The sequence below is a fragment of the Adiantum capillus-veneris genome, chromosome 12 (genome assembly GCF_014529385.1).
Source record: "Adiantum capillus-veneris isolate H3 chromosome 12, ASM1452938v2, whole genome shotgun sequence".
Lineage (NCBI taxonomy): Eukaryota > Viridiplantae > Streptophyta > Polypodiopsida > Polypodiales > Pteridaceae > Adiantum > Adiantum capillus-veneris.
In genome coordinates this window covers 49,035,952-49,060,760 of record NC_140942.1, presented here as the reverse complement: position 1 = coordinate 49,060,760, position 24,809 = coordinate 49,035,952, and the positions used below count along the sequence as shown (strand labels likewise).

Below are 24,809 nucleotides of genomic sequence, written 5' to 3'. Positions count from 1 at the left end.
ACTTGCATGAAGTATTGTTAACGATTTTGGCATGCCTTTTTGCCAATTACTTCTTTTCGGAAGATTTCTTCTTTGGAGCAGATGGAACAATTTTGTTGCAGCTTACCAAAAGAGATCTAGCAATACTATTTCAAGCAAAGGTCCAAGAGCATTCAAAACTCATGGCACACGCAAAGAATGGATTTTTCGTGCATTCAAGCTCCTTGACTTACCCGATGGACAAGCCAATGTCCAAGTCAATAGAAAAAGAGTCTTCTAAGGAGAAGAATAAGGGCAAGAAGCAGAAGAAGAGATTTACAGGATCCAAATTGACAAAAAAGTACCATGTTGAGTATTTAAAAGAGGGCAAGTGTTATGGCTGCGGTAATTCATGGCAATCTCTCAAGTTCAAGTCACATTAAATCTTTTATCGAAACTAATGTAAGCTATGACACACTTTTTGCGATCATTGTGGGAATGCACCATTGAAGATATATTTGTTTACTTGCTTGTTTGTTTGTTTGTTTTCATGTCTCTTTTATTGTGATGTGTTAATTAGAGTAGCATTCATGATGATAATTAAGAGAGTACTTATTGACATAAGAGATAACCAAAAAGTAAGTTGTGACAACAGATCTTGCTATGTTATTGAAAATTACTTTAGTTGAAAATTCTAGCTCGTGCTAAGGCCTTGTTCACAATAGGTGATGGAAGAAGGCCTTGAACACCAAACGAAACAAAAGCTTCCATTTGGACATCTACATTCACATATGGTGGGGGAACAACTTTCCTTCTAATCCATGTCATGGAAGATTTTTGCTTTTCTCTTCCACCTTGCCCAAACTTTCTTTCGACCCTCTGCCCAAGGGCTCTTCCACCTTGGCAGCATGGACTTCCAGCCTATGGCTATTCACCATGCAAGCAAAGGCCTTGCTCTGCACTGCCACCTTGTGTGAATACCAGGGCAACAAAAACCTCCTGCTGCCTTGTGTTTTGTGTGGAAGTGGTACGAAGGTGCTTTTCTTCCACCACTTCAGTTTGAGGTTGCTTTCATAAGAAGGCGACAAAAATGGGAACCTTCCTCTCCTGCCTCGCACCTCCCCAATTCATAAGAGCTGGTGGAAATGCACATTGAATAGGGATTTTGAACAGCCTTTGTGCTCTCTCTTCCTGCTTAGCTCGTAAACCCCGTTGAAAAGGGGGCAACAACAAGGTATTTTCTAGGGGAATTTATGGTGAGTCCGGTAAAAGTTGAGATTTGTTTTGTCCAGTGCAGTCCACAAAGGATCTGCATCCCCGTGCTTTCCTATTGCAGTGCGCACATGAAGCACGTTTATTCGTTTTCAGTTCCAAAAAGTGCTAAGGCCCACCATCCTTTTGGTGTTATTGCAATCATCTTCCGATTCGAGCAGATGAGTCCTCAAGACTGCGAAAAAGTTGTTCGTTTTGAACGCCTGTGTTTACTATGACAGGAGGGTCTCCTAAAGGCTACAACTGCTCTGCAACCTGCGCAAGCTCTATTAGAATCTACAGCCTACATCGGCACACTTGGGAGTGATCGAGCTTGCACGTGTGCAAGAAGCCATTTGTTTGTTGACATTCCCGAAGAGGGAACGAGTGGAGCGGAGTTCCTCCATGTGCGCACTATATCTGCCTACGCCTCATCATGAAGTTGAAGTTTGAACCCATAGAATAATTTGCGTTAGGCCTTCCTCATTCACTTGGTTGGATCCTAGGTACCCCTCTAATTTGTGGAAATTCCCAAAATACCCCTCAAATTTTGGATTGTTCAAGATTTTCTAACCTTTATTCCTCTTTGACAATCGAGATCCGTTTTTGAGTGCGTTTGTCACAAATTACCTCGCAAAAAAGGGCAGTAATGTTTAAAAGTAATGAAGCAATTCATTTCCGAAGCTTACATAACCAACTCAAATTCTAGTTTTAGCATCTTGTATTCACTCGTCTTATGAAAAGCTACAAAGTTTTTTCTCTTTGGAGAAATATAATCTCACATCCAACGGTATTATAGGGATTTTGGAAAATTTGAGGGACATTTTGGGGATTTTTTTTGGGAAATTTTAAATTTGAGGGGTAATTTCCACAAATTAGAGGGGTATTTTGGTAATTTTCCCCATATCTTTGAAATTCAGAGTCGATCGGCGATCAAAGGTTCTCCTCTCTCTTCTTCTTCCTTCCCCTCTCTCTCTCTCTCTCTCTCTCTCTCTCTCACACACACACACACACACACACACACACACAGACACTTTCTCTCCCCGCACACGCACAGAAACGCGAAACGTTTTGGGATTGCAAGCCAACCTTCTGTACATTGTGAACGTACTAACTTTTCGTTCCGCAGAAATGGCGCTTTTGAGCGAGCTAGAGAAGTTTGAACAGGAGATTAAAGAGCTTGGTTCCGAGATTGCCCCTCTAACTGCAGGGATTTCCACGAGTGCACCCCAATCATCTCGCCCAGCAGTTCCGAGTGTCATATCAGCCCCCCCGGTTGCTTCTTCCTCAGCTCAACCTAATCCGCCATCTTCCCCCTTGCTAGTTCCTCAGGTTTGTCCATAGATTTTGGCCTTGTCGATTTAGGTTGTGCATACACGCATGCACCGCGCACATACACTGACAACTAAATTCACATGCAAGCAAAGGAAACAAATATTATGTGAAGTCTCCTGCATTATTGTCTAATATATGTTTGGGTGTACGCATACATGTTCAACTATGGACGTGCAGTGTGGGTGCTTGTTCACATAAAGAGCACATGAATGCATGTATTATTTGAATTGGTTTGACAGGCAATACCAAAAAGTATTTGCGTTTTTTAGTTACATTCTCCACCATGTAATCAGTGCTGGGATGTTCCAAAGCATGTATACGCTTGGAATGTACTGATATGGACTCTCAGCATGCATTTCCAGCAAGTGCAATACTTGTAAGTGATGTACTTGCTTATTCCATTGTTTTTGTCAACTTTTGCTGCAGGTGGCAGTAAGACCACCTCCTCCTCGGCCTCCTGTAGTAACGCCTGTACCTGCACCTCCTGTCTCCAATGCAACACCATGGCTGTTGAATCCAGGGGGAGTAACTGCACCAGTGGGAAATGCCTCCACTTCATCTCAATTCACATATGCGACAAGTGGATTGCCTTTCCCACCGGCCCAATCCTCTACCTCGTCATTGACATCCAATTCACCAGCATCCTATTTTCCAGTCCCAATCCATTTGCAACAGCAAAGTTCACAGTTTCAGCAACCGTACGTGCAGTTCCAACCACAAGTGCCACCCATCGTGAAACCCCCCCAGTACACATATCAGAGTGTCTATCAAGCACCTATCGCAACCACAGACATCTTTTCTCTTCCCCAGCAACAACAGGTAGTTTTTTGTTGAATGTGTTTAGTTCCATATGTTTGTTTGTTTGTGCGCGCGCGCGGTGTGTGTGTGTGTGTGTGTGTGTGTGTGAGAGAGAGAGAGAGAGAGAGAGAGAGAGAGAGAGAGAGAGAGAGAGAGAGAGGTGATGGCAGTTGCTTCTTCTCCCTCATCTTCTTCATCGACTACTCTCTCCCTTATGTTTATCCATTGCCTTTATTATCATATTGAAACAAGTTGCGGGGCAATGCCCGGCGCTTGAGCTCTTGCCATTGTAGATGTTCCTAGTCCTCTTCACGGCTGGTGGTAGTAGAGTTCGCTTTTGGTGGAAGGGCCTGTCTTTCAGACGTTGCTGTCATCCTCTCTCCACTTAGCTTGTCAGGGCACTTTTTACTCTCTTTAGGAGGGGTTTTTTTACCTTGGCTTTTAGTTTTCTACACTTTGCCATATGGCTAGTTTTATAGTTTCTAGATTGTGCCCTTGGGATTGCTATGTAATCGGTGATGTACTTGCCCTTTGAATCTGCACCATTTGGGTCTTCTGAGGGACTTTAAGTAATAGAAATCAGCCTCTTTCTGAGAGAGAGAGAGAGAGAGAGAGAGAGAGAGAGAGAGAGAGTTGCTGAGCTCGAGTTCTTGCTATATCTCTAGTTGATGCGAGTCTAGCCCCTTGCCACCCCATTTCCTTGCTGCCTTGCCTTGTTTGTGCCATGTCGCGCTGCTACTTTACCTTTGTGTTGCTGTGGAGGTATGTCTTACTGCACAAGGCTGCTTCTTGGTGTGCACCTTCTAGTCAACGAGAATTGCCCCGGTTTCGCTTTCCCACTCTTGCTTCATCAAGGATAGTTGCGGAAACCCTACCCCTGTGAGACTAGCTCGTTTCTCTGTGGGTCGGCTTTTGTGAATCTTCCTCGTTTCCTCCTACTTGCTTTATTGCTAAGCACCTTCGTTTTCAATCGGATTGGGTAACCTTTGCCCCACAAGGTAATACTTTGGTGCACTTCAGCTCGGACACCCTAGGTATGTCACATGACACATCCCAACCCTATGTGTTCGTGACTCCGTGGACAAGCTACACCACAGCAGGGTTGGGTCAAGTCAAGTCAAGTCTAGATTAGAAGTGATCTGGCACTTTTGTGAGTCTATTCGTAGACCGTGCATGCCCAGTCACTTAGCATAGATGCATATCCTCCGGTTGCACACAGCATGATCATCGGAATTCCCATCAGAATCCATTAGCATCAGTTACGGGAATTTTCCAGTGCATTTAGCCTATTTTCCTATTTTTGGTTATTTTCACTTATTATTTTTAAGTGACTTTCCAACAAAAGTAGGTAGGGCAATTTTTCTAAGTTAATATATAAGCAAACCCAAGTTAGCACTTTCTGGCAGAAGAGCCAGCAGGAGCTTCCCGCTCAATAGGCAACTTCTCAACAGACCCCCTCAGCATCAAGACCCATCACCGACCATCTTCCCCCATCTGGCGTTTTCCTCCACAGCAGTCAGCTATCGCCATCAGGATCATCTCTTGGCGTTTTTCCCTAGAGTCTAGCATCGCCATCAATCCTTGTAGGCTGGCGTTTTTGGGACTCGGGCAATTCAGCCCATCAGCGTTTTGCTCACAACAGCGATGCCTATGCAGCGTTTTCACTAATGCTAGGCTCTGCACCAAATTAGCCGATTTCAGCCCAGCCTTTCCAGCGTTTTCAGCCCAATCCACTAACGCCAGAAAGTCTGCAGTTCAGCCTCGTAGAAACGCAGTTTTCAGCAGTTAACAAAGTAGCAGATTCCCCCCCAAGAAGGTTGCAGATGGTTCGCAGCCAAAACAGTCATTTTCAGCCACCGAAACAGTCTCGAAATTCAGCGATTAGAAGATCTCAAATTTCAACCATCAAGTCGTCGTCGTCATCGGCATAGTCCCATTGCATCAGTCCATTGCATACGCATTGTACACCTTTGTGCAATCAAGTAGACCACTCTCGCCGACGAGTGGGGCCTTCGGAGGAGGGTTTTACAACCTCTCGGTGTCGTATCTCTTCTCTCTCCTTCTCTCAGTCTCATTCACTTGCACGCACAATATCCATTCACTTTGTTCGTGATCATAGCACTCTCCATAAGACGGAAAGCTCTCTCTTTCCCTAAGAACTAAAAGGAACCTTGAGCAATAAAGATCACTAATCTTGAGAAAATACGACATTCATTCTGCTGCACCTAACATTGGTATCAGAGCTTTGGAAGTGTTCTGCATTACTCAAGGAAAGAACCACAGGAACCACAAGAATTTTTTTGCTTGTTGCGATCGCACGAACCCAAGTTTACTTGGGCGTGGCAATTCCTATTCGTGTTTTGTTGAAGAGTGACAGGAATCCCAAGAAAGAAGGGCTTGTCCAGCCTCCCCTTGTGTCTCTTTTCACTCATTGAGAGAAGACCGTGCACTTAGCGGCAGGCCAATCGACGTGAGGTGGGAAAAAGCAACCTTGGTGTGAGCGCAAGGCCGCCAAGGGGTGAGCCTGCAGAAAAGGGTAGGACTTGGGTGAAGAGAAGATCCTTCTCAACGCGATTTGCAAGCGAAAGAAAACCTCAAGAACCCCAAAGAACCCAATACCCTCAAGACTCAAGAACCTCAAGAACCCAAGATTCTTACGAATCAAGGACCTCAAGAACCCAAGTTCCTCGCAAGCTTCAGACCCCAAGATCATAGTGCATGGTCGTCACCCGAAGTGGAATGGATACTTCGCATTCAGGTGATGAGCATGAGAGAGGCGACGAAGGATTTTCCCCACCAAGAGATTTTTCCAACCCTCCCCCTTCGCCATCTACGCCAGACTCTATGGAGGCAATGATGAAGCAGATGATGGCCATGATGGATAGACAAGAAGACAAGCGCCTTGCTTTAGAACGCGAGCGCGACTCAAGAAAAGAAAGAAAAGAACTAAGGAAGGAAGAAGTGGCAGCACGAAACGCAGCATTGGTGGCCGATCGTGCCGCTCATAGATTGGCTTTGGAGGCCGAGCGTGAAGCTGGATGAAAGCTACGTACTCAAGAATTGATTGCCCAAGTCCTAGCCTCGAAGACCAAACCACCCAAAGATCGTGGGAGTTCGTCAAGTGGCGCAAGCCACGACGCGGATTCCAACCATCCAGTTTACAGAAAAGTTGATTTTCAGTAAGTATGATGGTAAGATGGATGCTACTGTTATTCATTCTTGGTTGCATCAATTTAATGCTTATTTTGCGACAACTAAGGAGACAAGCAATAGCAAAGTTTTGACGGCAGCTATGTACCTTGCCGGTGATGCCATTAATTGGTACCACGCATGGCAAGAGGCACAGCTAGCCGCGCACCTAGAGGCAGCCGACGATTTCACGCCCCTCTCTTTTAGTTGGGCTGATTTCCAAGACAAGTTAAAGGCGCGGTTTATGCCACCTCAGTACCTCGCACGGTTGATGAAGGACGATTGACGCGCTCTCAAGCAAAATGGTATGCCGATTATGTTTTTTTCTAATCGTGTTTTGTAGCTAGGTACCCAACTACGCATGTCGGATGAAGAGCGCAAAGAGGCTTTTCTCTTTGGATTGGACGAGTATATAAAGTACGATGTCGAGGTATTCGATCCAATCAAGCTCAACAAGACGGTAGCGATTGCTCTCGCACAGGAGATGAAGCACAACAAGGGAAAGCCTAAGGAGAACAAGACTTCCACAAGTACCTCGCAGACTCCTCAAAACCCTAAGAACGGTAAGAGTGGTAAGAATGATAACTCTTCTAACCAATCTTCCAACAGTCTCTCATCAAAGAATTCTTCCAATGAATCTAAGGGTAAGGTTAACACAATTGCTAAACCTAAGCTTACTCCAGATGAAAAGGTAGCACAAGGAATTGTAGGAGGATACATCACGTCGGAAGAACAAAGCACTTATTCTACGGAAGGTCGTTGTTTTCATTGTCACATTAAGGGTCACATAAAACGAACATGTCCTAAGCTTGAATCGAATGAATCTAAAGAACCCATAGCACCCACTACATCTGTCAATGCAATGAATGATAACACGATTGTGCCCATAGTTTCTCAGGACCCTCCCATTGATGTCCCATTGATGATTCTCTCATTAAATGTTATGGTCGTACGTCGGGGCACCGTTTTGTCATATTGTTTGACTCAGGTAGTATGCATGATGTGATCAGTTCCTCTCTTGTTGAGAGAGCGAAGTTAGTCCGAGAGTTCCTATCGAGGTCTCTGGCTTTCGTTCTGGTATGGACGCTCTCATCACCGAGGAATGCCTTGATGTGTTGTTTGCAATTCAACAGACTGCCTTCACTAGAAGATTTGTTGTTTCTCCTCTCTCAGGATGTGATATGATTTTAGGCATTCGATGGTTTCGTGATAATGACGCTCTCATGGATTTTCTGACTAACACTATAACTCTCAATGCAAAAAGTGATTCTCCTATTGTCATTCATGGAGAGGACATTGCTCATTCTCCATCTCTCGTTGCTAATATGCAGGACAAGATTGACAAGATTCGAGATAAGGAGACTCTCTTAGTCTCTTTTTCTCCACATCATGACACATAGGATTTGCATGATTGTGAGAAGCATGAGGATTTGAATGATAATGATTTGCATGATGATTTGGATGATAAAGACAAGCATGATGAATTGCATGAACAAGATGTGATTGTTCACAAGGATGATGTGTTAGTTGATGCTTTTTCTAGGGAAGCCAACCTCGTTGTAGATTCGATCAATCACCAAGAATCGATCTTGGTTTTTGAGTCGAGGTCCACAGATCCCCCACAAGACGATTCGATAGATCCCGAAGAAGCGATCTTGGCTCTTGAGCCTTGGTCCAAAGAGCCCTCATAGGAAGTATTATGTGTTCGCATGATTGATACGCACGCATTGTTCGAGTGTTTCATTCGTGAAGGTTTCCTGTATTTTAGTCAACATCGTTATGTGATCCCTTTTCCTAGGCATGACATATTGTATGTTGAGCACGTTACTCTCATGGATAAGGACGAATGTATGCGGATTGTTCATGAAAAGCTGAAAAGTTTGTATGTCAAGAAGTCACATTCCATGTCTCTTCCTTGGCATGACACAATTTCCAAAAGAACACATGATAGTATGAGCACCAAGCATGGGCATTTCCATTGTGATTTGCCACAGTTGATTGATTTCGATCAATCAGGAAAGATTTGACCTCATTGTTTGCATGTGTTTGATGAACGGTCTGTCACTCCGTCTCTATGTTCATCTACATTGCATATAGAGTCTTTAGAGAAGATAATATTTTTTTCCTTCACTTTACATGGAATGGGTATGTTGATGGTTTTGTGTTGGAGATGGTTTCAGGAATTCTCAGCCATGGAGATTCTTGAAGACGGAAGAAGCAGGACTCTGGACGAAGTTGAAGCAAGAAAGGAGATTCAGAAGACTTTGTGTCGCTTTCGGCGCGGCCCAAAGAAGCAAGCGTTGCAGACGTTTATGAAGTTCAAGTACCGCATGACCCACACATCAGAGTGGGCCGGCGAAGAGTCCCTTCCAGGATTCCGGATGCTGTTGGCGATCTCCCTCGACGCCATACAGTTCGGTACCAGTACCTCACTTTGAAAAGGAGGGGATGTCACGTGACACATCCCAACCCTATGTGTCCGTGGACAAGCTACACCACAACAGGGTTCAGTCAAGTCAAGTCAAGTCTAGATTAGAAGTGATCTGGCACTTTTGTGAGTCTATTTGTAGACCGTGCATGCCCAGTCACTTAGCATAGATGCATATCCTCCGGTTGCACACAACATGATCATCGGAATTCCCATCAGAATCCATTAGCATCAGTTAGGGGAATTTTCCAGTGCATTTAGCCTATTTTCCTATTTTTGGTTATTTTCACTTATTATTTTTAAGTGACTTTCCAACAAAAGTAGGTAGGGCAATTTTGCTAAGTTAATATATAAGCAAACCCAAGTTAGCACTTTCTGGCAGAAGAGGCAGCAGGAGCTTTCCGCTCAACAGGCAACTTCTCAGCAGTACCCCCCTCAGCATCAAGACCCATCGCCGACCATCTTCCCCCATCAGGCGTTTTCCTCCACAGCAGTCAGCTATCGCCATCAAGATCATCACTTGGCGTTTTTCCCTAGAGTCTAGCATCGCCATCAATCCTTGTAGGCTGGCGTTTTTGGGACTCAGGCAATTCAGCTTATCAGCGTTTTGCTCACAACAGCCATCCTATGCAGCTTTTTCACTAACGCTAGGCTCTGCACCAGATTAGCCGATTTCAGCCCAGCCTTTCCAGCGTTTTCAGCCCAATCCACTAACGCCAGAAAGTCTGCAGTTCAGCCTCGTAGAAACGCAGTTTTCAGCAGTTAACAAAGTAGCAGATTCCCCCCCAAGAAGGTTGCAGATGGTTCCCCATTTTCAGCCATAAAAACGCAGCCAAACAGTCATTTTCAGCCACTGAAACAAGCTCGAAATTCAGCGATTAGAAGATCTCAGATTTCAGCCATCAAGTTGTCGTCGTCATCGTCATCGGCATAGTCCCATTGCATCAGTCCATTGCATACGCATTGTACACCTTTGTGCAATCAAGTAGACCACTCTCGCCGATGAGAGTGGGGCCTTCGGAGGAGGGTTTTACAACCTCTCGGTGTCGTATCTCTTCTCTCTCCTTCTCTCAGTCTCATTCACTTGCACGCACAATATCCATTCACTTTGTTCGTGATCATAGCACTCTCCATAAGACGGAAAGCTCTCTCTTTCCCTAAGAACTAAAAGGAACCTTGAGCAATAAAGATCACTAATCTTGAGAAAATACAACATTCATTCTGCTGCACCTAACTGGGTATTAGGTTGTGTCGATGGCATGTGCTTTGAACTCTAACATATGGGTCCAAACACTGATAAGTTGAACTCCGGTACACGGGTCCAAATCATGTATTGGGAGCTCCTATTGCCCCTCTTTGCCGCTCGTCTACCTCTCTTTGACTGAAGCATGTTGCGGCAACCATCACCAAATTAGAAAGCTGGAATGGATGCCAATGTAGTTTGTGCCACATCGGCAGAGTCCGTCGAGTTCTTGGTCGAATCATGGTCATTGTTATTCTCATCAAGCTTGCCTTTGCCTCTGTCTTTTTTGAGAGCTCTTACCTTTAAAAGGCCTTTGGATTTACAATCTCGAATCCTCAATAGATGAACACACTTTCCATGGTTATAACAACGGCTCTGGACATCTTTTTAGTTTCCGAAGAAGCAAGTGTCTCTCCGTCTTTTCTTGAAACTCGAACCTTACCTTGGGAGATTAAGACAACTTCCTCCTCAATGAGGAAAGAGTTGAGATAATCAAATTCTAGCTTTTCCTTCGTGATTTGCAAGCGTAATACCCTTTCCACCATCTCGTACTCCTCAAGCAACTTCACAAGTACCAGGAGAGCTATCTGAGTACAAATCAATGTATTTTTCATAGCCAAGAGTTGATCATGGGTCATCTTTGCCTTAATCAGAAAAGACTACACAAAGTTCGTGTTTCAAACTCCATGATTAATTTGTCCAAGAAGGGTGATTTGCTCGCATTGTAGAGTCTCGAGCAAACATTTCTGTGAGCTTTGACCACATTTCACTGGCAGTTTTTAAAGTCTGTACAAACGGGAGAGATTTTCTTTGAAAGTGCCTCACCAACGGCTGACATTTGCCTTCGCATTACTCACATCTTGATCAATGCATGATTTAAGATACTCATCATCTTGAAGTCAAGTGTACGTGTGGTTGCTAGCCCTCGTAGGTCGTGTCTCCGAGCCGTCGACATGTCCCATAAGCCTTTGCATATAAAGCATATCCTCATGATCAATTTCCAATGAGCATAGTTGTCTCCAGTAAGTTTGTCGTTGGCATTTGAGCATAGAGGTGCCGTCGAGTCTTGCACACTGCGGAAACCTTCCACCAAAAAGACCCCCCCCCCCCCCCCCCGACGGCCCTTCCCAAACGGCAAAGAGAGAAAACAGCCAGAAGTCTTTGATGCGGAGGCACCTCTTTTGCCAAGAGTTCCTAAACGCTATCGTGGCAATAAATTTTTTTTTTCTCCTCTTTTGGTGCGTTTCAAAACATTGGGCACAGAGGAGGAAAATGTTGGTCGTGGTTGGGGGCCTCTCTGGCTTAGGACTGGTCGGGGTGGGCGTCTCAAAACGCTATCAAAAGCAAGGAAGAAAATAGCCTTATTTACTATTGCGTTTCAAAACACAATGAATAAACGGAGTTGTCACTTGCACATCTAACCCTATGTGCATGTGGGCAAGCTAACTCCTACGTCTAGTTCTGGCATCCTTGTGAGCTTGTATGTTGGACGTGCATGTCTAGGAATTTTAGAGTAGTTGCATACCCTTTGATTGCACATGAGCAATGCCAGTGTCTGTTAGGTGTAGGCACTGTCACAAACTGCTAATGTGTCAAGCCAGTGAAGAACGGAGCCATTGTGCAGATCTTGATTGAGGGGCTTAAACTCTAAGTGAAGAGGCAGAAGCAGCAGAAGATGAAGCAAGACCATTGCGCACACACACAAAAGATACGCAGCCAGTTGATGACTTGGCATACTTGTACGGACAGCCCGGATTTCGCGTTGGCTTGCTGACGTGGCAAATTGTATGGAATCCCAGGTTTCATGTTGATTGCTGACGTGGCTGATTGTACTGATTTCCATAATTTGTGCTGGTAGCTTTTGGGCATTTGCGTTTGGACCAGATGCTTTTGAGTTTGAAGGCCTTTCATGTAAATTGCTTTTAATGGCCAAGGGCCTTTAAAGATGAGGCTAGGACTCATTCTCTGGCATCTTTTGGACGGAGGTGCAGAGGATGGAGTACCAGTGTACCAGCTTGTATTGAGTTGATGCAATATAAAGAAATACCGAAAGGGGTGCCAAGGTTTGGGGGGTGCCAAGGTTTGGGGCCATACTCTCTGGGGATCAAGACCATAGTTACCTGGAACGGAAACGGGGAATGGGAACAGGAGGGTCGGAACGGTCCACCTAAAGTAAGACTTGAATTACCTCCATTCAGCTTAGTCCCAAATAAACTCCTAAACAAGCCCAAATCTGCCCCCTAACCTGCCCTCAAAGTGCACCAAATATGTTCCCTTAATAGCCCCAAATCTGCCCCCCAAAGCCCAGTTTTTCCCCCCCAAATGCCTACTTTTGCCCGTTCCGCCCGCGTTTCGCCGTTCCGCCTCATGTTCCACTTTGTTCCCCCCATTCCGGAACACCGCCGGAACACTGTTTCGGTTACACCTCGTTCCGGAAAAGCGTTCCGTTCCCATCTCCGTTTCGGGAACGGGACTCGTTCGGAACGCCGTTTCGGAACGTTTGGGCTGTGTTCCCCCCATTCCCTGTTACACTGATCAAGACACCCGTGGAAGATCAGTGTAGTCTGGGTGTGATGGCTAATTTTACTACACCGCAATATATCGAGTTCCGATATGGACGAAAGGAGAAGCCAACTCCTCAACAAAAAAGAGCAAACTGATTGTCCGGTGGAATGACCCTTGGAAATTTTTGAGCTAACTTGAGTTGTTTTGTAGATATGCTGTAATCGTGGACGCTTACTTTCTTTCAAGAAGGATGGATGTCACAAACTCTTGACGTGTCAAGCCTTGAAGAACGGAGCCACTGTGCAGATCCCGACTGAGGGGCCTAAACCGTAAGTGAAGAGGCAGAGGCAGAAGCAACATAAGATGAAGCAGGACCATCACACACACACACACACACAAAAGATATGCAGCCAACTGATGACGTGGCATGTCACGGGGACGTGGCAACTGCTAACTTTAGTTGTTGGTTTCTTTCCAAGGGGTTTTGTTTTATTTTTAAGACCCTCTTCTTGAAGTAGCAAACGGTCGGACATTGCATGGCAAATGTGAACGGTAGTTCACCCGCAAATGGATAGTGGTTGGCACTGGAATTCGTATGGTAAGAGGATGTCTAGGCTCAGAGCAAGATCATATAGGTCCCCCCGTCGCACTTAGCAAGTTGGTGGATACTAGGAAGTGAACTCAATAAAGGCCTAAAGTCAAGGTGTGACTGCCAACAGAAAGTATCTGACAGTAGGGCCACATTGCGGCGAACCCGAAACGGAAAAATGCTTGTAAATGCGCCAAGTGGCACACTTTGGTTCGCTTTCCTCATGCAAGAAGAGTTTGCGCTGAATTTGATGCTGGGAGAGGCCTCATTTGCTCTCTGTCACAAGTTAAGAGCTATGAAGTGCTTCCTTTCCCCCTTATGTACAGTGCGGTGCCAAGAGTGATGCCCTGCACGCTACGCACTGCTCTCTCTCCCCCCTACGAGCAGTATGTTATGCCCCACTAGTGGGCTTTTCATTTGACCAATGTACAGTTATGTGGGTTCATGCGCGATTGCCGAGGCAAGAGCCTCTTGCACAGGTATTGGATTAGCTAGCGGCTAATCCCCCACAGGTACAAGTGAATTCGGAGAGGTTTCATGTCAGAAATCTCGTCCGATTCAAAGGGCAAGTAGTCCTACAGGTGCGGGAGCTCGAGGTCTTGCTACAGATGCGACTGGCACGTGAAACGGAGCCCAAAACAGGGAATTACAGCCTGCTGTGTATTTTTGCAGGTTTAGGGTTTCGGCCCTAAACGGACCCTAATACCCCCAAGAGGTTCGGGGACGCGAGGGGACCGCTGTACCGGTGATCTGGCGCATTTTCGGGGCAGAAAACAGAGAATTCAGCGTGCTGCAGATTCTTGCCAGGTTTTGCAAAGTGTCCGTATGCATCGGGAAAGTCACCTATTGCGTGGGGATACTGACTGTGAAGCGTCCTAGTACAGTTATGCCGCCGAAATCGGGCCTGAACAGGTGTTTCTTAGCCTAGATTGTGCGGGGCAGCTGTAGGAGATGACAGGTTTTATTCCCTCTGTTAAAGAATAAAGAAATACCGAAAGGGGCGCCAATTTTGGGGCCTACAGGTTGTCGGCGTCTGCTCGGAGCATTCTAGCTTCTGAGCCGAGTGTGTACTTAGGTGTTAATCCCCGTTACAGGTTACCTTTGCAAAGTACTCTGTGTGTGTCTAAAGTAAAGAATTTCGGGTGAAAGCCAAGGCCTACCGCCCTACGGGCCGGTTTCATGGTTCCATTGCCGGGATATCAATCACTTTTTCCTCAAAGAGTGAGCCTCGGTTGTTTTGGGTAAAGACACAGAGTGCAGGAACGTGGGATTACACTATGGCCTACAAGGGGAAGGGCATTATGGAAGAGGGTTCCTCTTCAAAGGACAGACAGGAGATCCCTATGGTTTTCGAGATTGGCGAGAGCTCATAGCGACGTCTATCTGTACCTCCCGTCAATGTGAATGTCCCTCCAGTAGTACAGGGCTATGACTGGGCAACTTGAGGATGATGCGTTCGAGACTCAGTTAGTTGCCGCGGTGAATGTCTTTTCGCAGCTGGTGCAGAATCCAAGGTTTATGGAGTTCTTGCAAACGCCACCAGTGCAACAACAAAATAGGCAATGGAGTTCTTGCAAGCGTCACCAGTGCAACAACAAAATAGACAACCTACGTTGCGTACGGAGCTTGTTGATGCTCAAGCCCAGGTACTCCATGCGGCTTAGGAGGAAAGGGAACACTCGCATGTTGCGGAGGCAGGGGCTCCAAAACAGGTTCCTCCTGTGCTCGAACAGGTGGCTAGAGCGCCTATTCCACAGGTTATGCTAGTTCAGCCCGCCACCTTTCAGAGCCAGCATGCTGTCTTGAATGGACAGGGAACTGGATACCAGGCTATGCACTCAGTTTTTCCACCACCCACGGTACATCCTGGGTATTTCGGGGGTGGATCAGTGTTCCAAAGTATGGTTGGTTATGCGCCTGGAAGTCAGCCGTACATGCCAGGAACAGTGTTCGCGGGTATGCAAGGCATCATGCCAAACCCCATGTATGGTAGTATCGGCATGCAACAAGGTTTTCACTGCAACCAGGGCCAGTTTGGGGTGCCACAGGGTCATTTTGGCATGGCTGGTTTTTCTGGACAGCAGCCAGATATCGCACCTCTGACGCAAAATGTGAATGGCCAAGATGTGCCGATCATGCCTATTACAGTGCCCATGTTGCAGACCATCCCTTATGACAACTTGGGGGCACTAGAGAAGCCGAAGGCTTACAAAGAAGGTGGTGCAGCTGTAAAGTTCACTACCTTCAGTGGTTTCGAGGATAAGACAAAGGCTCTTACTTTCCTCCAGCAGTTTGACAGCTTATGCGGGAGGGAATTTTACAGAGACCTCAAAGGTCAGGAAAGCTGCCACTTTCTTAAAGGACAATGGGCTTACATGGTGGACGACATCGTTAATGCAAGGACAGGCACCTGCCACTTGGGTTTACTTCAAGCAAATGTTTGCATCTGCTTGGCTATCAAATGAATTTGAAGCCGACGTCATGACAGATTGGCACCAGCTTACTTGAGCTTCGTGCAAGAGCTTGTTGGAGTACAAAAGGAGGTTTTGTAAAGCGTTACTCTCATTGACCTCCTACAGATTTGTGCCATTGACAAAGCAGATAGAGAAGTACTGTTGTGGGTTGCCTAAAGGGCTTCGCGATTACTGTACAAAGAACAAAGAAGAAGCCCTTTGTGAAAACGGCTCCTGATGGGTCACAGGGGTCAGAAAAGGCCACCAAAGACAAGGATTCAGCCGGGACTTCTGGAGCGTAGACAAAGAAACAAAAAAGGAAGCCGTTTGTGCGCAAGTCGCTCGAGGAAAAGAAGGTCCTAATGGTTGAGAACAAATGCTTTATATGCGAGCAGCTTGGTCACTTTTCTATCAATTGTCCACAAAAGAAAAGACGAGCTGACTCAGAGGATAAAGAAGACTAGAAAGGCAAGAAGCCTAAACCCACGGCACGTTTAGTGCCAGACATGGTGGGTGACAGGCCCAACACAGATGCCAGTGAGTTATGCAAGGCATGGGGTAAAGTTAGGGATCAGACGGCACTCATCTTCTTTGATCCAGGTGCCAAAGCCAACTTTATCTCACCAGAGCTAGCTATGAAGCTGGGCATCAAAGCTGAAGAGATGGGGTACACAGCAGAGGCACGGCTGGCATGTTCTGGCCACTCAGAGTGTGTTATTCCCATCATTGAAAACTGCGTCTGTATATTCAGTCGTATCCGTCTCCTCTTTTATAGGACCGGTATGCTTTCAAAAAAGCACACGCCTGATGCTTTGATACCACTGTCACAAGATGGGCACCACGTGCCAATAGAAAAGAACAGACTGAACAACTTTAAGCACTTCAAATAACAATTGAACTGAGAGAGAGAGAGACAACACGCGACATGGAGTGGCGGAATTCCACCCAGAGAGTATTGGCGCCAAACCTTGGCGCCCCTTTCGGTATTTCTTTATATTGCATCAACACAGTGCAAGCCGGTACTCCAGACTCTGCACCTTGTTCAGGAAGCATGCCAGAGAATGAGCCCTAGCCTCATATTTAAAGGCTCTTGGCCTGAAAAGCAGTTACAGTAAAAAGCCTTTAAAACTCAAAAGCTTCTGGTTCAAAAGCAAAGCCAAAAAGCTGCCAGCGCAATTTACGGAAATCCGTATAGCTTGCCACGTCATCAGCCAGCGCAAAACGCGGAATCTGTTCGTTGCCCTTAGGGTTAGGGTTAGGGTTTTCCAAAATTAGGGTTTGCAGGTTTTAGGGTTAGGGTTTCCAGAATTAGGGTTTCAGCAGTTAGGGTTTCAGGCAGAAATTAGGGTTTAGGCCCGTCGGACACATCTGTAAGTTGACTCCATTCTTTAGGCTTTGACACGTTAGCAGTTTGTTACAGGGTCACTTCTGTAGATCGGCTTGAAAGTAGAGATTGCGGAGTGACTCCCCCACCGTTGTACTTTGTGAATCATCATTATGAAAAGAAGTACCGAAATGGGCATCAGAGTTTGGGGCCAATGCATTTGGGAGTGGAACTTTGACACTTCGTGTTGCGACTACTTTGTGTTCTCAAGTGTTTTAAGTTTTCAACTGTATTCGTGTGTTGCTGTGAGATTACCGCCTTGTTAGTGCCAAGCTGAAGGTGTCGCGAACTATCTTCAAGTTTCCCCAATTTGCACCCTCGGACTTAGCTCTTACCGCCTTGTTAGTGCCAAGCTGAAGGTGTCGTGAACTATCTTCAAGTTTCCCCAATCTGCACCCTAGGACTTACCTTTTACTCTTTGCCTCCGGTGCGGTGTAGGTCATGCCACATCACTCGGTTTTGGATGTAGGTCTCAAACTTTATAAATGAGAGTCTAAAGGCTAGCCTAGAAGTCCCATCGCAGTAATTTCATATAAAAGACCAACGTGCAACACTTTTCGTAGACTATAACCTTGCAATTGAATTTCTTGACGTTTCAAGAAAGTCAAGTATGTTTGGGGCACATACATAAACAGTATCCGACGTTTCCTCTCATGGGCGTAGATACCTCGAATGAAGAAAAAATCCAATACCTTTGTCTCCTCTTTTATAGGACCGGTATGCTTTCAGAAAAGCACACGCCTGATGCTCTGATACCACTGGCACAAGACGGGCACCACGTGCCAATAGAAAAGAACATATTGAACAACTTTAAGCACTTCAAATAACAACTGAACTGAGAGAGAGAGAGAGAGACAACACGCGACACGGAGTGGCGGAATTCCACCCCAGAGAGTATTGGCCCCAAACCTTGGCGCCCCTTTCGGTATTTCTTTATATTGCATCAACACAGTACAAGCCGGTACTCCAGACGCTGCACCTTCTTCAGGAAGCATGCCAGAGAATGAGCCCTAGCCTCATATTTAAAGGCCCTTGGCCTGAAAAGCAGTTACAGTAAAAAGCCTTTAAAACTCAAAAGCTTCTGTTCAAAAGTAAAGCCAAAAAGCTGCCAGCGCAATTTACGGAAATCCGTATAGCTTGCCACGTCATCAGCAAGCACAAAACACGGAATCTGTTTGCTGCCCCTAGGGTTAGGGTTTTTGCAGTTTTAGGGTTAGGGTTTTCCATCATTATGAAAAGAAGTACCGAAATGGGCATCAGAGTTTTGGGCCAATGCATTTGGGAGTGGAACTTTGACACTTCGTGTTGCGACTACTTTGTGTTCTGAAGTGTTTTAAGTTTTCAACTGTATTCGTGTGTTGCTGTGAGATTACCGCCTTGTTAGTGCCAAGGTGAAGGTGTCGCGAACTATCTTCAAGTTTCCCCAATTTGCACCCTCGGACTTAGCTCTTACCGCCTTGTTCGTGCCTAGCTGAAGGTGTCGTGAACTATCTTCAAGTTTCCCCAATCTGCACCCTAGGACTTAGCTCTTATTGTTTGCCTCAGGTGCGGTGTGGGTCATGCCACATCACTCGGTTTTGGATGTAGGTCTCAAACTTTGTAAATGAGAGTCTAGAGGCCAGCCTAGAAGTCCCATAGAAGTAATTCATATAGAAGGCCAAGGTGCAACACTTTTCGTAGACTATAACCTTGCAATTGAATTTCTTGACGTTTCAAGAAAGTCAAGTATGTTTGGGGCACATACATAAACAGTATCCGATGTTTCCTCTCATGAGCGAAGATACCTCGAATGAAAAAGAAAATCCAATACCTTTGTCTGCTCTTTTATAGGACCGATATGCTTTCAGAAAAGCATACGCCTGATACTCTGATACCACTGTCACAAGACGGGCACCACGTGCCAATAGAAAAGAACAGATTGAACAACTTTAAGCACTTCATATAACTGAGAGAGAGAGAGACAACACGCGACACGGAGTGGCGGAGTTCCACCCTAGAGAGTATTGGCCCCAAACCTTGGCGCCCCTTTCGGTATTTCTTTATATTGCATCAACACAGTACTAGCCGGTACTCCAGGCTCGGCACCTTCTGCAAGAAGCATGCCAGAGATAGCTTCCCCTCCATGACCTGACAAAGAAGCGGATTCCATTCCATTGGGTCTGGACAAAAACAAGCTTTCGAAAAGCTTAAAGTATCTACTCAGTCACGGACCTGTTCTCACCGTCCCCGATCTTCGCAAACCTTTCGAGGTATACTGCGATGCATGTGGAGATTGTGTAGGAGCAGTTTTGAACCAAGAGGGTCACGCGATAGCCTATGAAAGTCGGCGCCTTAAAGATGCAGAGTTGCATGTTTCCATATACGAGAAAGAGTTAATGGCAGTAATTCATGCTCTTTCCATTTGGAAACACTATCTGTTAGGAGCTGATTTTATTATCAAGACAGATCATCAAAGTCTTCGCTACTTTCTCACACAAAGAAAGTTATGAGAAAAGCAGATGAGATTGGCCAACTTTCTTTCAATGTTCCATTTTCAGATTTTACATACTTCTGGAACGAAGAATGCAGTTGCAGATGCTCTCTCCAGGCGTCCAAAGATCAATGCACTAACAACAATTTATCATGAGGAACTAGAATCTCTCAGCGAGATGTATCCTCAAGATCCGGACTTCGCCACAATTTGGGCAGATCTTCAAGCTGGTCACTCAAGGCCACCTTATTCCATTAGGGATAATACGCTCTATCGTCAACAAGCAATATGCATAGCTCAGCCCTTACGACAGAAGGTGATGGATGAAGCCCATAATTCTCCTTATGTCGGGCATTGGGGAATTGCTTCCACCACTAGTGCCCTCGAAAGGTATTTCTTTTGGCCAACACTCCGTGCGGACATTGAAAAACATGTACGTGAGTGTTTAGTCTGCCAAAAAGTAAAATATGACAGACATAAAGTTTATGGCAAGCTTCAGCCGCTCTCTGTGCCTAACACGCCATGGGAAAGTATTGCCATGGATTTTATTACGGATCTTCCTAGATCCAAGAATGGAAATGATGCAATCTGGACTATAGTAGACAGATTCAGTAAGCAAGCACATTTTCTTCCAGCAAAGAAGACGATCAAAGCTGATCACATGGCTAGAATATTTCTAGCTCAGATTTTTAAACACCATGGATTGCCAAAGACTATTGTCAGCGATAGAGATCCCCGCATGACTAGTCTATTTTGGCAGGCATTGTTCGAAAACTTGGGAACTAAGCTTGATTTTTCATCAGCTTATTATCCTCAAACAGATGGTCAAAGCGAAATTGCTAATGCCACTGTTTTAGATCTCCTCAAGTGCTATGTTTCGGAACGACAATCCGAATGGGAACAATACTTACCAATAGTTGAGTTTGCGTATAATAATACCATACATTCCTCAACTGGTAAAGCTCCCTTCGAAATTATTTATGGGAAGCCACTCTTACTTGCTATTATGGTGACCAAAGAAAACATCTTCGCCGCAGATGAATTTGTGCGCAATATTGATATTGCCCATCAACAAGTAAAGCAAGCGATTCTTCATTCTTAAGAGCAATAGAAGAGAAAAGGAGACAAGCACAGAAGGAATCTCAATCTTGAAAAAGGACAATATTTCCTGCTTCGGTTTGAGAAAGCTAGATTGATAAAGCGGGTTGACAAAGGGAAAGTTGTCAAACTTTCCCATAGATTTTACGGCCCTTTCAAAATTACAGATAAAGTCAATGACGTGACTTTCAGATTGGATTTGCCTTCTCATTGGCGCATCCATAATGCTTTTCATGTCAGTGTTCTCCGACCATATGTTGGACCTCCTCCAGTGGCGCCAGTACAAGAAGATCCTCCAGAAGTCGAAGAGACTGAGGAAATCCTTCAACCTGAACAGATAATACACCACTCGGAGAGACAACTCAAGCCGGGGAGTCTACATCGAAAGTATTTAGTTAAGTTCAAGAATTACACTCCTTTAGATGCAAAGTGGATGACTGAGTCCGATCTTAAGGACTACCCAGACATCTTGCACAGTTATGTTGACGCTCTACAGTTGAGGTCAACTGTTTAGAACCAAGAGGGATGTAACTATGTCAGACTTTGTAAATAATTAATTTATTTACGAGAAAAGAATTGTCTAATTAGTTGTGTGCATATCAGAATAGATTTAGCAGTTATGGGGCCTCAGGTGCGCCCAAGTTTGGCCAGTACATATCAGGGAGACCCTAGCAGAAAAGACCCTGAAGCCCCAGCGATTGGGAAATCGGGTCTTCAATGAAGGGGTAGATAGTAGCCTCAGATTTCAGGCTCAGAAAATTACGCGCGCTAGTGCAAGCACAAGAATGAGATGGGGTCCTTAAAATAATAACCCTAAGGCCTGATTATTTTACGGCCTTAGGATAAGTTAGTTAAAAGTATTCTTAAGTGATTTTGCGCTGGACCAAATGGCCGGACAAGTGCGAACAGGTAATGCCATAGCATTGGTGGTACTGCAATGCGCTAGGGAGCAGATAAAGTTTTCATTTGTTGCATCTATGTGTACAGTTGTGCACTTAATTGCACAATTGCACATTTCATTAACTAGCATAGGATTTTTAAAGTCAAAAGTTGAATGGTTTTTAAATTTTAAAGTAAGTGTGCCACTTGGCACACTTTCCCATGCAATCTCTCTCTCTCTCTCTCTCTCTCTCTCTCTCTCTCTCTCTCTCTTCATGCTAGCGCCCCCTCTTCTGGGAGGCTATAAGAGAGCAGCCCCTCCCCCTCTTGCCAGGTTGGCAGTGCACCACCCCCCCAAGTTGACCATCCTCTACGCTGTGAAGCTCTCCATTGAAGCTTGAGAGCAGCACCTTGTGGTGTATGTGGAGCCTCTGAGTACCCATCACCTAGAACAAGGCCTCTCATGGTTGCTTGCAGCTTTGGGAGAAGTTTCATCGCGTAAAGTAGTAGAAAACTCTCTTTCTCCCTTGTCTAGCTGCTGCAAATTCCCTGTTTTCAGCCCCTAATCACTTGTATTAGGGTGAATTTCAGCAAAGTCTTAATAGAATCTCATTCCCCACTACCTACTCTACACATACACCAAGTTTGGAGCATTTCCATCGCGAAAAGGACCTCCATTTTGGCATTGGAACACGCTCAGGTAACAATTTCTGGTTATGTGCAGAAAATTACAGCAAGTGTGTGTGTGTGTGTGTGTGTGTGTTTTGCAGGTTTCTGTGGTTGGTTGATTGCAGGAATGATTACGTCCAAAGTGGCACAGTTAGCGGAAGATAGACCCTCATTCGTGAGAGCTTCCGATGAGTTTTGTGGAAGGTAGACTCTCCCCTACGAGAGCTTCCCAAAAATCCTCTCAGTAGTCAGAGAGCAGTTCTTCTACTCTCTTAGTCAGAAGCAGACAAAAGGCAAAGAAAGAATAGAGGACGGGCTTTCGCCCCATTCCTGTGCTTGTAAAGATTCTCCCTTAGTAATGAAGATATTCTCTTTATGGGGGGGGGGGGACCAACCCATCTTCTGGTCCCCAATGAAGTGTCAAGCTTTTCCTCTCTCTCTCTCTCTCTCTCTCTCTCTCCAATTCTCTTGAGTATTTGAAGTACAATTAAAAGTCAGTTTACGCTTCCGTATTTTTGTGACACTCGGTTTTGGATGTAGGTCTCAAACTCTATAAATGAGAGTCTAAAGGCAAGCCTAGAAGTCCCATAGCAGTAATTTCATATAGAAGACCAAGGTGAACACTTTTCGTAGACTATAACGAAATTACTGCTAATGACGTGGCAAGCTGTACACTTTTCGTAGACTATAACACTTTTCTGAAAACACGCCTGATGCTCTGATATCACTGTCACAAGATGGGAACCACGTGCCAATAGAAAAGAACAGACTGAACAACTTTAAGCACTTCAAATAACAACTGAACTGAGAGAGAGAGAGACAACACGCGACACGGAGTGGCGGAATTCCACCCCAGAGAGTATAAGCGCCAAACCTTGGGGCCCCTTTCGGTATTTCTTTATATTGCATCAACATAGTACAAGGCGGTACTCCAGACTCTGCACCTTCTTCAGGAAGCATGCCAGAGAATGAGCCCTAGCCTCATATTTAAAGGCCCTTGGCCTGAAAAGCAGTTACAGTAGAAGGCCTCTAAAACTCAAAAGCTTCTGGTTCAAAAGCAAAGCCAAAAAGCTGCTAGCGCAATATACGGAAATCCGTACAGCCTGCCACGTCATCAGCCAGTGCAAAACGCGGAATCTATTTGCTGCCCTTAGGGTTAGGGTTAGGATTTTTGCAGTTTTAGGGTTAGGGTTTTCTAGAATTAGGGTTTGCAGGTTTTAGGGTTATGGTTTCCAGAATTAGGGTTTCAGCAGTTAGGGTTTTTGGCAGAAATTAGGGTTTAGGCCCCTTGGCCACATGTTTAAGTTGGCTCCATTCTTTAGGCTTTGACACGTCAGCAGTTTGTTACAGGGTCACTTCTGTAGATCGGCTTGAAAGTAGAGATTGCGGGAGTGACTCCCCCACCGTTGTAGTTTGTGAATCATCATTATGAAAAGAAGTACCGAAAGGGGCATCGGTTTTTGGGGCCAATGCATTTGCGAGTGTAACTTTGACACTTCGTGTTGCGACTACTTTGTGTTCTCAAGTGTTTTAAGTTTTCAGCTGTATTCGTGTGTTGCTGTGAGATTACCGCCTTGTTAGTGCCAAGGTGAAGGTGTCGCGAACTATCTTCAAGTTTCCCCAATTTGCACCCTCGGACTTAGCTCTTACCGCCTTGTTAGTGCCAAGCTGAAGGTGTCGTGAACTATCTTCAAGTTTCCCCAATCTGCACCCTAGGACTTAGCTCTTATTGTTTGCCTCCGGTGCGGTGTGGCTCATGCTACATCACTCGGTTTTGGATATTGGTCTCAAACTCTATAAATGAGAGTCTAAAGGGCAGCCTAGAAGTCCCATAGCAGTAATTTCATATAGAAGACCAAGGTGCAACATTTTTCGTAGACTATAACCTTGCAATTGAAATTGTTGACGTTTTAAGAAAGTCAAGTATGTTTGGGGCACATACATAAACAGTATCCGATGTTTCCTCTCATCGCCATGTCTCTCTCCCCTCTCCGTTTTTGAAGATCCATCATCTCTCTCCTAATCTAGGTGACTCCATCATCTCTCTCCTAATCTAGGGGTGTTCTTCTCAGAGATGGCTGTCCATACCCCTTTGTAGCTACATAAGTAGTAGATCAGTATGTATCCCTGCCATTCCTATCATTGAAGGAGAGTTGTTTGCACCCATTGGTTTATTTTTAGAGCAACCTTATCCTATAAGTCTATACTCACTACAAGAATTGGTGGGTTTTGGAGTGGCTCGATTGGGATTATCTCTCATCAATGGTCCTGTTTTTAAATTTACATGTTGGGAATGGAAACACTCTTATTTCTTTATTGGATTCCACGTTTTTCCATTCTGCCTGAATATGGAAATCAATGGTCTCTAGGCATAACTTATGCGGATTTCAATTTTCAGTGGAACTTTTCATAATCATTCTAATGTAACTTTTTCTAAATGTGTGAAATGTAAAGTGTGCTTAATGGATCTTTCTGAGCTTAAACGATACACTTACAACAGTGGGTTTGAATTTAGCCAGTATTTATGTTACATCTTGATTGACCAATGAGGTCTTTGGGG

At 45.1% G+C, this 24,809-nt stretch overlaps 1 protein-coding gene across 3 annotated transcripts in view; it reads left to right on the top strand.

Annotated features, from left to right (window-relative positions):
* Nucleotides 1–2,140: 2,140 nt before the first annotated feature.
* The window catches only part of LOC147445710 (RNA-binding (RRM/RBD/RNP motifs) family protein), a 38,128-nt gene continuing 15,459 nt past the window's right edge, over nucleotides 2,141–24,809 (top strand). For 2 of the 3 annotated variants that reach the window (XR_015189804.1, XM_086525148.1), the window contains exons 1-2: nucleotides 2,144–2,541; nucleotides 2,971–3,363. Coding sequence is in view for 2 of the 3 variants with exons in the window: in XM_086525148.1 (XP_086381274.1) it covers nucleotides 2,341–2,541; nucleotides 2,971–3,363 (594 nt within the window). In the remaining variant the exon portion in view is untranslated. Of the gene's footprint in view, nucleotides 2,542–2,970; nucleotides 3,364–24,809 lie in introns of all 3 variants that reach the window. The other variant, XM_086525149.1, reaches the window with a different exon arrangement.